The following is a 12,449-nucleotide window of genomic DNA, read 5'->3' as shown; positions in this document are numbered from 1 at the left end:
TGGCTTTTCTTCCGTGTGGTAGTGGTACAAGTTCCCATGTCTTGTTCTTGTGTAGAGCTTCAATTTCTTCCTGCATTGCTGTCATCCACAAAGCAACATCTAAGTTGTTTAAAGCTTCATGGAAAGTTGAAGGCTCTCCATCCTCTGTTAGAAGACAGTATGCAACGTTGATCTCTGTGACATACTCCGAGTGCCACGCCGGTGGTCGTCTCTCACGAGTTGACCGACGAACTTCTGGAGCCTCAGACTCGACTGGTTCTTGTTCCTCGTGCTCTGGTGCTGCTTCAGAAGAATCTGAATCTTCTAGATTATTTTCGACATATACTGGTACAGTCTCTGACTTTTCTTTTACAGTGCCATCATCTCCATCTTTTCTTTGTAGTTGATCTTCTACAAAGATAACATCTCTGCTGATGACGATCTTATGGGCAGTGGGGTCCCACAGACGATACCCCTTTACTCCATCAGCATACCCCAAGAAGATACATCTTCTAGATTTTGCATCCAGCTTTGTTCTTTCTTGGGCATTGTACATCACGTACACAGGACATCCAAATGCATGTAGGTAGGAATAATCAGCTGGCTTTCCAGTCCACATCTCCATCGCTGTCTTCAACCCAATAGCTGTAGATGGCGACCGATTTACTATATAACAGGCGGTTTTGGCTGCTTCTGCCCAGAATGAATTGGGTAAACCAGCAGTCCTCAACATAGCTCTTATTCTTTCTGTAAGAGTTCTGTTCATCCGCTCTGCTACTCCGTTTTGTTGAGGAGTGTATGCCACCGTGAATTGCCTCTGAATACCTTCTTGCTTACAGAAAGCAAGAAACTCGTCGTATGTATATTCTCCACCATTATCTGTCCTTAAGCACTTGATCTTTTTACCAGATTCAAGTTCCACCCGCGCTTTGTATTCTTTAAACACAGGAAATACATCTGACTTTTTCTTAATTGGATACACCCAACATCTTCTGGAATAATCATCAATGAAAGTCACCATGTACTTTGCACCTCCCATGGATATATCCGGTGATTCCCAAACATCAGAATGAATCAAGTCTAGAATGCATTTACTTCTAGCAATAGATCTACTGAATTTTAATCTATACTGCTTACTTATAACACAATGCTCGCAAAATGGTAAACTTACTGATTTGAGCCCCGGAAGCAATTTTCGCTCAGAGAGAATCTTCAAGCCTTGTTCTGACATGTGGCCGAGTTTGAGATGCCACATCATCGTTGATTCTTCTCCATTTGACGCGACACACGCATCAGCCTCCTGTAGTGTTTCTCCTTTAAGCATGAATAGATTAGCACTGATCTTTTCTGCCTTCATTAATACAAGCGCGCCTTTAACGATCTTCATAATTCCATTCTCCACATGAGTTTTGTACCCATGACTATCCATTTGTCCTAAAGACAATAGATTTTTCTTTAGGCCGTTGACATGTCGTACCTCCCCAATTGTGCGAATTGTACCATCAAACATTTTTATTTTGATAGTACCAATACCAGCGATCTCCAAGGCATGATCGTTACCCATATATACAGATCCTCCTGAGATAGGTTCATATGTGTAGAACCATTCTCTCCTAGAGGTCATGTGCCAGGTAGCTCCTGAGTCTATAAGCCAGACATCAGAAAGTCGTTTTCTGCCTTCTGAAACAGTTGTTGCCTCACTGTAGAGAATTTCGCCATCATCCGAGGTACTTGCTACACACCCCTGAGCATTTGATGACTCAGGTTCTTTACCCTCTCTTCTCTTCTGGTTACTCCAACACTCTTTCTTGACGTGCCCTTTCTTGCCACAGTTGTAGCATTTAACATTTTTCTTACTTCTGGATTTTGATCTACCATAACTTTGACTCCCACTGGGGCCACGTTCCGTTGATCTCCCTCTCGTCACCGATAGCGCCTCTGCTTGCTGCGAACTTGCTTGTCTGTTTTCCTTATTTTTCCGTCTGCTCTCCTCATTTAATACGGAGGCTGCAACATTGTCGAAAACTAGACTTTCCACTGGATTGTTGTTCATCAGGTTGATGATGAGTTGATCATACGAATCTGGTAGACTTTGAAGTAGAAGCTCTGCACGTTCATTCTCCTCTATATTATGACCCAACGTTGTGAGTTGTGAAAATAGAGTCTTCAAAGTGTTGATGTGGTCGGTCACCATTGTAGATTCCGCCATTCGAAGAGTATATAGTTTTCTCTTCAAGAAGATTTTGTTGTGTAGTGACTTGGCCTCGTACAATTTTGTGAGAGTATCCCATATTTCCTTCGCCGTATTTTTCTCTGCCACACTAGATAATACACCATCCGCAAGTGCCAAGTGTAGATCAGAAATGGCGTTACCGTCTACCTCGTTCCACTTGTCATCAGTTATCTCCATGGGCCTTTCTCCAATTGCTGCCAAACAATTATTTTTCCTCAATACAGCTTTCATCTTCATTTTCCACAACGAAAAATTATTTCCGTTCAACTTCTCAATTTCATACTTTGCCGCCATTTTGTTGATAAATACTGCACACAAGCTAGTATACCACCTTGAATAGTTGTGAGTATGTGTGAGAATGCACACCAGGAAAGTTCCCAGGAAAGACTGGAGGGGTCACAATGGTCCCACTTAAAACCCAGACTCCTTAAGCTCTTATCGCCTTTGTGACAGAACTTTCCTAGACATGTACAAAACCACAGTTGCTTTTCTCACACTACTATTCCCTGCTTTGCACCGGAAAATTCTTGGATCGCTTCCCCGTTTCACGTGAATAGTACCGTATACGTGAATAGTATCGTATACGTGAACAGTACCGTATATGTGAACAAACCCGTATACGTGAACAGTACAGTATACGTGAATAGTGTCGTATACGTGAATAGTACCCCTTACGTGAACAGTTCCCGACTCCAAAAATACAACCAATAGCTCTGATACCACTGTTAGGAAATTGGTGGGTGAAGCAGGACCGCAGCTAAAATGAAATTGGAAATAAAATAAAGAACAAGCACAATAGAGGACACCAGAAATTACGTGGTTCGGCTTTTAGCCTACGTCCATGGGCAAAGACAGAAGGAAATATTTTACTAGTGAAAAGGAGTTACAAGTATTGTAGTATTTTAGCTCACTACCCAAAACCCCAATACACCCAAACTCTCAAATCACTAAAATAAGAGCTTATAAATGCAAGCTCTTAAACTCTCTCTCAACTCCCTAAATTGCTCTCTCAAGATTGGATTATAAATGAGGGTGGGAAGCCCTCTTTATATAGCCAAAATTTTGGCTCTTTTTTTTTTTTTTTTTTTTTATGGAGTCATTCAACACGGCACCACCAATAATGGCGGGCCGTGTTGAATGTTGAATGGTTGGCACCGGCCATCTAGATGGCCGGCGCCAGCCATGACTTTCAACATTTACGACTCGTCTTGTGGACGTCTGTGGCCTCATGGAAGCTCAAAAAAAGTTCAAGGTGGAGTGTTTGGCAGATCAAGATGCTTGGGAATTGTTCCTAAAGAAGGTCGGAGAAGAGACTCTTGAAAGTCATCCCGATATTCCGGAGTTAGCCAAAACTGTGGCAAAGGAGTGTAGTGGTTTGCCACTTGCACTTATTACCACCGGTCGTGCCATGAGCAGCAAGAAGACACCCGAAGAATGGAGCTATGCAATTCAGATGTTAAGGAGATCAGCTTATGAATTTCCAGGTATGGAGAAAGAGGTGTTTCGTCTTTTAAAATTCAGTTATGATAGTTTGTCTAGTGACGTCCTTAGATCTTGTCTGTTATACTGTAGTTTATTTCCTGAGGATTATCAAATTAGCAAAATTGAATTGATAGGGTGTTGGATTGGTGAGGGTTTTCTGAAGGAATATGAAGGAATTAATGGAGTACATAACCAAGGATACTACATTATTGGTGTTCTTGTTCATGCATGCCTATTGGAAGAAGCAGGATCAGATTATGTAAAATTGCATGATGTGATTCGTGATATGACCTTGTGGATAGCCTGTGAAGTGGAGAATGAAAACTTTTTGGTTTCTGCCGGTATTGAATTAACTGAACCACCCGAGGTTAAACAATGGGAAGATAAGAGAAGGATATCGTTGATGAGAAATAAAATTGTGATTTTACCAATAACTCCAATATGCCCTCATCTTATAACTTTGTTCCTCGGCATTAATATGTTAGATACTATCCCTAGTGATTTCTTCGATTTTATGCCTTCTCTTAAAGTTTTAAACCTATCAAAGAATCGCTCCTTGAGTCAATTGCCTTCAGGAATTTCAAAATTGGTTTCACTACAATATCTTAATCTTTCAGAAACTTTCATCAAAGAGTTACCACATGAATTAAAAGCCTTGAAAAATCTAAAGTGTTTGAACTTGGAGTACATGCGTTATCTCCATACGATTCCACGGCAACTGCTTTGTAATTTTTCTGGGTTAAAGGTGTTGAGGATGCTAGATTGTGGCTCTGCTAATACAGTACCAGAAGATAGCGTTCTATTTGGTGGTAGTGAAATTTTGGTAGAGGAGTTGATTACTTTGGAACATTTAAATGTATTAAGCGTCACGTTAAGAAGTTTTTATGCTCTACGAAGACTTTTGAGCTGCCAACAGTACAAGAGTTGTAAATATGCTTTAGAGCTTCGACGCTGTGAGGATTCAAGGTCATGGAATATTTTGTCCATAGCAGATCTCAAGTATCTTGACAAACTAGATTTTGTGTATTGTACAAGTTTGGAAGAGCTAAAGGTTGACTATGCAGAAGTTCAAACAACAAGAGAACTTATGGTTTCAACAGCCTTCAAAGTGTTACCATAGACTATTGCAGTAAATTGAGGGAGATGACATGGCTTGTTTTTGCCCCAAATCTGAAGATGGTCCATGTAGAACGTTGTTATGAGATGGAAGAAATAATCAGTGTTTGGAAAGTGGAAGAAGTTACAGGGCTAAAACCTTTTGCGAAACTCCAATATCTTCGGTTGCAAGTTCTAAGAAATTTGAAGAAGATCTGTTTGAATGCATTGTTGAGAATTCAGATTATGAAGATGAGTCAACAATTGACCCCAAGGCCATGTTGGCATGCCACCTGAGCAGCCATATCCAGCAGCCAGCTGATGAAGAAGTTGAGGTGTATTCAATGAGCTGGCAAAACTGTTATGCAGGAGAATATTTACACGTGAATACTGCAAGCTGGAGTTTCTAGAATGTTTCCAATGATTGGCTAGTGCAGCTGTAATCTTTTGTTTTATTCATTTCTGTTTTCCCTTTGAGCAAGCTACCATTTTTCACGTTTAGTATAAATATGTGAAGGATGTGTATATCTGATTATTCATGTTATTATAATATATGAAAAGGTTATTTTTTTTCTGCTCTTCTGCTTGCATACTTAAGCAATTCATAAGAATTTAAGTTGGTATCAGAGCAACTTTTGAGCTATGGAAAGCAGCAGAAATTCACAAACAAACATGAATCAAACTCTGGAAAATCCAGATGATCAACCAAATGATTTGAATCAAAACCAACCTGAAAATATCGACAATCAGAATCCAGATAATAACACAAGAAATGTGACCATAATGAACCCATCTCCTACCCAACATATCACCAGCAACACATATGTGTTCACCACTCCCATCAAGTTAACACAGAACAATTTCATGCTCTGGAGATCACAAGTGGTCTCCAGCATACGAGCAAATGAGCTTGAAGGCTTCATAAATGGAAGCTATACCTGTCCCCCCAGATATTTCACCAGTCCTGGACCTAACCAAGCTACCGTTACCCACCAAAATCCAGAATATCAAATCTGGAAGAAACAGGACCACATTCTTTTGAGCTGGTTGCTCTCATCTCTCAGTGAGGGTGTCCTCGGCACTGTGGTGGATTGTTCTACTTCACATGAAGTTTGGACAACTCTTACCAATCAGTATGGTGCAAGAACAAGAGCTAGAATCCTATATTTGAGGACACAGATTCAAACCACTAAAAAGGGCTCTCTTACAATCCATGATTATTACTCCATGATGAAAACTATCCTAAATACACTCAGAGCAGCTGGAAATAACATGAGTGATGAGGACTTTATTATGTGTGTCTTAGCTGGAGTATGATCTGAATATGACTCTGTTGTCACTAACATTAACTCTATGCCAGAAACTCCTTCATTGTCAGAGGTCTACAGCATGCTCCTCAGCCAAGAAACCAGGACTGAGCAAAATCTCAGCCCAGGGATTCTTGAGGCTAACTTCACACAGATGAGAAATGGCAGGAGGAACTGGGGCAATGGTGAAAGATTTGGCAGTCAGCAACAACCTGGGATAGTCTTCAGAAATCCTGGTGGTGGCACTGGAAATGGTGGCAATGGTGGTCATGGTCAGGGAAATCAAAATATTCAAGACAAAGGCAAAGGCAAAGCTGCTGCAGAAGGTGAAGGTTCTGAATCAAAGGGTCCATGCCAAATCTGCTTCAAAATGGGGCACACAGCTGTTGAATGCTGGCATAGGTTTAAGAAAAATTATGTGCCACAGCTAAATAGGAGGAGAGGAGCCTACATGGCCACAACAGAAGGACAAAACAGCAATGCCTGGTACCTTGACAGTGGTGCCACAAATCATGTGACCAATGCTATTGGAAACATGAACCTGAACTCAGAGTACCAAGGTAATGACAAGCTCACTGTTGGTAATGGTAACAAACTTCATATCTCTCACATTGGTTATTCTATATTGCCCACTTACAGTCCACACAAACACATCAAATTAAATCATATTTTGTTTGTACCTGATATTACCAAAAATCTCATTAGTGTTTCCAAATTGCTTCATGATAATGATATTGATGTTGAGTTTCAAAAATCTGTTTGCTTCATCAAGGACAAGAGCCAAGGGAGAATTCTGGTGAAAGGAGTGGCTAGAGATGGACTATATGAGCTGCTATGCATGCCAACTCATTTGAGTGGCAACAAGGTTACTTATGCTGCTGAGTTATCTTCATTTCCAATACCCAAGTCAATAAGTTGCATTAGCAATCCAATGTCAATGGCATGTTTCAATTTCAGTAGTAATGAGTCTTTAGGTGCCAGTGTTGGTGCCAGTGTTGTCGAGTCCAGTAGAGCTGATACAAGCAGTAGGGATCTTAGAACAAATGAAATAGATCTCTGGCACCATAGGCTGAGGCATCCAAATGAGTCAGTTCTGAAAAATACTCTATTATCTTGTAATCAGCTCAACTTAAATAAAAATATATTTCCCTCATTCTGTAATGCTTGTCAGTATGGAAAGCAATCAAAACTAAACTTTAAAAGCATTGAAACCAAGACCAGCACAGCCTTAGAACAAATACATAGTGATCTCTGGGGACCAGCACCTATTCCATCTACCCATGGACACAGATATTACATATCATTTGTGGATGACAAGACAAGATACACATGGTTGTTTCCCTTAACAACAAAATCACAGGCCCTTGACACATTCATTGTGTTTAAAAACCAAGTAGAAAATCAGCTAAATTTAAGAATCAAGGCTTTACAAACAGACATGGGTGGGGAGTTTAAAACTTTCGAACCCTTTCTCAAGAAAGAAGGAATAGCCTTAAGACACTCATGCCCTTATTTACATGAACAAAATGGAAAGGTGGAGAGAAAGCACAGACACATTGTGGAAACTGGCCTAACATTACTAGCCCAAGCAAAAATGCCTTTGAGATATTGGCAAGAAGCTTTCAGCTATGCCACCTACATCATAAACAGATTAACCTCACCTATTCTTGAAAATAAAACTCCATTTGAGCTGTTATATCTCACCAAACCAGATTATTCCCAAATTAAAGTTTTCGGTTGTGAATGCTATCCATACTTAAGACCCTACAACAAGCATAAGTTTGATTTTCACACTTTCAAGTGCACACTACTAGGCATTAGCATCAGTCACAAAGGTTACATTTGCATGCATCATTCTGGGAGGATCTACATTTCAGCCAGTGTCAATTTAATGATCATTCATTCCCTTTTCAAAATGACTCAAATTTCTGCAAGCAAAGGCTCACTGACCAAAATGATTCCCCCACAGTTCTAGAAAAATTTCAAGTTGTATCTTTCTCCACTACTGTTCCCCCTGAGTCAACACAGCAAAATGCAGCTCATAGTTAATCTCAGGCCACTGCTGGAAACTCAGAACAGCTCCCAAGTTTTAGTTAAGATGGAGCTTGTTAGAATTTGAGCTTCAACTCTATATCAGACAACCACTCACCTGTTGAACTCTCACCAAACACCTCAGTAGAAAATTGCACCTTGCCTCTCATAACATAACCAAACACTCAAGCCTCCTTACATCCCATGATCACAAGGTCAAAAGCAGGGATTTGCAAGCCAAAGGTTTATCAAATATCCACTCAATCTCAAACTTCCTTACCCCCTGACTCCACTGTGGCACTGAAAGATCCTAAATGGAGAAGAGCAATGGAGGATGAATATAATGCTCTTGTCAAAAACCAAACCTGGACCTTAATTCCACATGACCAGAACTACAAACTCATTGGCAACAAATGGGTGTACAAAGTAAAGGAAAATCCAGATGGCACCATAAATAGATACAAAGCTAGACTTGTCTTGAAGGGGTTTCTGCAGACACCAGGACTTGACTTTAATGAGACTTTCAGCCCTGTGGTCAAAGCTGCAACAATCAGAATCATTTTAACTTTGGCTGTAAGTAATGATTGGCTGTTGAGGCAGGTTGACATAAATAATGCATTTCTGAATGGAGATTTGACAGAGACAGTGTACATGCCACAACCTGAGGGATTTGAGGATAGGAGAAGACCAAACCACATATGCAAGCTCAAGAAAGCTCTTTATGGACTGAGACAAGCACCCAGAGCATGGTTTGACAAATTAAAGAATGCTCTGTGCTCTTGGGGATTCAACAACTCCAAGTGTGATATTTCTCTATTCTTCAAAAGAAGCAGTGCTGAAATAATCATTGTGCTTGTGTATGTAGATGACATAATTGTGACTGGAAATAACAGCAAGGGTATTGAGGAAGTGATAGGAAAGTTAAGTGGAAAGATCTTGGAAATTTAAGCTACTTCCTTGGGATACATGTTATAAGAAATCAGAACTCCATTTTGCTCTCTCAAGCTAAATATGTTCAAGACCTATTAGCTAAAACAGAGATGGAGAATTGCAAGGGAATAGAGTCACCTTTCAGCACAGCAGAGAAACTAAAGAAGGGTGAAGGCACCAAACTTGACAATCCTTCATTTTATAGGAGTGTTGTAGGAAGTCTACATTATGCTGTTCTAACAAGACCAGAGCTTGCATATTCTGTGAACAAGCTTAGCCAATACCTGTCTGACCCAAGACAATCTCACTGGACAGCTTGCAAACGAGTGTTGAGGTACCTAAAGAGCACTGCAAACATGTGCTTAAAGTTCCAGAAGTCAGAACATCTAGATTTGATAGCCTATATTGATGCTGACTGGGCTAGTGATCCAGATGACAGAAGATCAGTAAGTGGATATTGTGTGTTTTTGGGAGACAATTTAGTAGCTTGGAGCTCAATAAAGCAAGGCATGGTAGCAAGATCGACAGCTGAGTCCGAGTACAGGGCCATAGCTTTGTGTACTACTGAAATCACTTGGATAAATTCTCTGTTTGGTGAATTGGAAATCAAGATGCAAAGAGTTCCAATGATCTTAAGTGATAGCACAAGTGCAGCAGCAATAGCCACAAATCCAGTGTATCACTCAAAGACAAAGCATTTTGAGATAGACCTTCATTTCATTAGAGACAAAGTCACTCAAGGAGAGCTGGAAATCAGTTTTGTAGCCAGCAGAGATCAAGTTGCAGACATATTAACCAAGCCATTGCCTTATTACAAGTTCAGTCAATTTAGAAGCAAACTTAATGTCTTCGACAAGACCTTAAGTTTGAGAGAGGGTGTTGAGAATTCAGATTATGAAGATGAGTCAACAATTGACCCAAAGGCCATGCTGGCATGCCACCTGAGCAGCCATATCCAGCAACCAGCTGATGAAGAAGTTGAGGTGTATTCAATGAGCTGGCAAAACTGTTATGCAGGAGAATATTTACACGTGAATACTGCAAGCTGGAGTTTCTAGAATGTTTCCAATGATTGGCTAGTGCAGCTGTAATCTTTTGTTTTATTCATTTCTGTTTTCCCTTTGAGCAAGCTACCATTTTTCACGTTTAGTATAAATATGTGAAGGATGTGTATATCTGATTATTCATGTTATTATAATATATGAAAAGGTTGTTTGTTTTCTGCTCTGCTGCTTGCATACTTAAGCAATTCATAAGAATTTAAGTGCACTTTCCAAATCTCTTAGAATTGTTTGTATCTGGATGCCCGAACCTCAAGAAGCTTCCACTCGATTACAACAGCGCCAAGGAACGCAAACTTGTTATTAGGGGAGAGCAACACTGGTGGAATGAGCTGCAGTGGAAGGATGAAGCCACTCTAAATGCTTTTACTCCTTGTTTCAAATCCATATGACAGGCATAAGCATGAATGAACATCTTCTAGTAGCCAAATTGCTATTGTAATTTTCTCTTTTCTTGGTGAGTAAAACTGTATAAATGTTGAATTGCAAGTCGATGTTATTATTGTATAGTCACTTCCTCTTGCCATTTGTTTGTTTCGTTTTTTTGCCACTTCATTCCAAGATTTGGAATTTGCTTTGCTAGTTGGTCTGTTTTTACGACTAAAATTCCCTCTTGCAATTAGCCATTGCAGTCAACCTGTCTCCATTATCTATTAATCTCCATTCCCGGAATCAGCATTTGAAAAATCTCAAAATCTTGCATGAAACTATGATTGGATACTACTTATAATGCTGTTGCTAATAAGATGAGTTTTTCAATAGGCATGTTTTTTTCTTTGCAAATGTATTAGCAAATGTATTAGCAGTAATCATTATCCTCAAGTAATTAAGTATATTTGGTTTGACAATGGAAACATCAATATTCTTCAATGTTTTAACTCCTCAAAATTATTACGCTATACACATACAGCTGGACAGTTTGCATATTTACACACTCCTGTTCATACAAATATGCTAAAGAATGATGGTCAACTCATTTAAATTTTTTAAATCAAACAATTTCTCCACCAAAATTAAACTTCATCTCAACTCCTTCTGCCTCGTGATTAGAAGTCGACCTAACACAACCAAAATTATTAACCCTTCTGATTCCTTTAAAAAAAAATGGATAAATGAACAAATGAAGTTAACAAGAAAAATTCAAGAAAAGTACGAACCTGAGGCGAAATGCAATCTCCAATCCAATCAGAGATTTGAAACATGAATGAAAAGCAATTCGAGTGGCTTCGTCTTCCCATTCAAGCTCTTCCCACGAGAGTTAACTGCCAAATCTCATTGCACCATTAACTCTCCGAATGATGAAATAACAATTGTACACTCTTTTACACTGTTGGAGTAGAGTGGAAGCTTTTTAAGACAACCGCAACTATCCACAGTCATTTCTTTTCAAACATGGAAAGGGCAGAGGCTTGCAATAGATGCTCTCCACATTTGGCAGATTTTCTAGTCCAAGATACTGGAGTTTTGCAAATGGGTTTAGATTTTCCACCACCTCTAGAGCTTCCGCAAATTCTCCCACACTGATGATTGCTTCCACAGCAGGGCAATTTTGTATTTCCAAGTTCTTGAGATTTGGAGCAGAAACAAGGAATGTTAAGTCCTTCAATTTAGAACAAACCTCTATGTGAACTGTATGTAGGCCTTAGAAAACACAAGGTTGCCGCTTGTTTTTCGCTCCCCCTGTATATTCCATCTTCAAGTCCTCCAATTTTCTACAGCCAAAAATACTTAAATCTGCAGTGGTGCTTTTAACTCTGCCAAAAGTGAAATATCAAGCCATATCGAATTATTGAAGGATTGGAGGAACAGCGCTTGAGTACAACTTCGTAGCTTATGTGAGCTCAAAATAAATTGGAGAGCACGAACACCTCTCAAGTGAAGCTCAATACCTCCAAATATTCCAAACCGAGCAACTCCTCTGCTTAAACTTCCTCCCCACCAAATAAAATGCTGTCTTTATTTAATGCTTCTTGAAAATTTAAACTAATAGTATCGAACATTCTCAACACATATAACCTTAAAAATTAAATATCCGTTGTTGTGGAACTGTAATTAGCTCCTCTACATGATCTATATTCAAGCATTTAACTTTAATCAGGGCATTTAACTCTTCTTGCAACTCTTTTATGCTTGAATATGAATGATCGAGTTGTTGTAGTGGAACCAACCTTGAAGTCCCTAAAGGAACTGACTTTAGTTTAATACATGACAAGTTTAAAACAGTGAGAGAAGGCATAAACTGGAAGAAATCACCGGGGATCTTCCGAAACTCATTATCGTCAAGAAAGAAAGTGAGGAGATGAGGGCATGTATGAGCCTCGGATAGATTCT

The 12,449-nt window shown here is 39.6% G+C and overlaps 1 protein-coding gene across 1 annotated transcript; it reads left to right on the top strand.

Moving 5' to 3' along the window:
- Positions 1–3,440: 3,440 nt before the first annotated feature.
- Positions 3,441–4,814, top strand: LOC18036390 (probable disease resistance protein At5g63020). Its single transcript, XM_006427309.1, has one exon. It carries the CDS (start codon positions 3,441–3,443, stop codon positions 4,812–4,814), a length of 1,374 nt encoding a protein of 457 aa, XP_006427372.1.
- Positions 4,815–12,449: the final 7,635 nt, after the last annotated feature.

This window comes from Citrus clementina, unplaced genomic scaffold (assembly GCF_000493195.1).
Source record: "Citrus clementina cultivar Clemenules unplaced genomic scaffold, Citrus_clementina_v1.0 scaffold_7, whole genome shotgun sequence".
Lineage (NCBI taxonomy): Eukaryota > Viridiplantae > Streptophyta > Magnoliopsida > Sapindales > Rutaceae > Citrus > Citrus x clementina.
The sequence above is the reverse complement of the archived record's forward strand: the minus strand, read 5'-3'. Positions and strand labels throughout refer to the sequence as shown.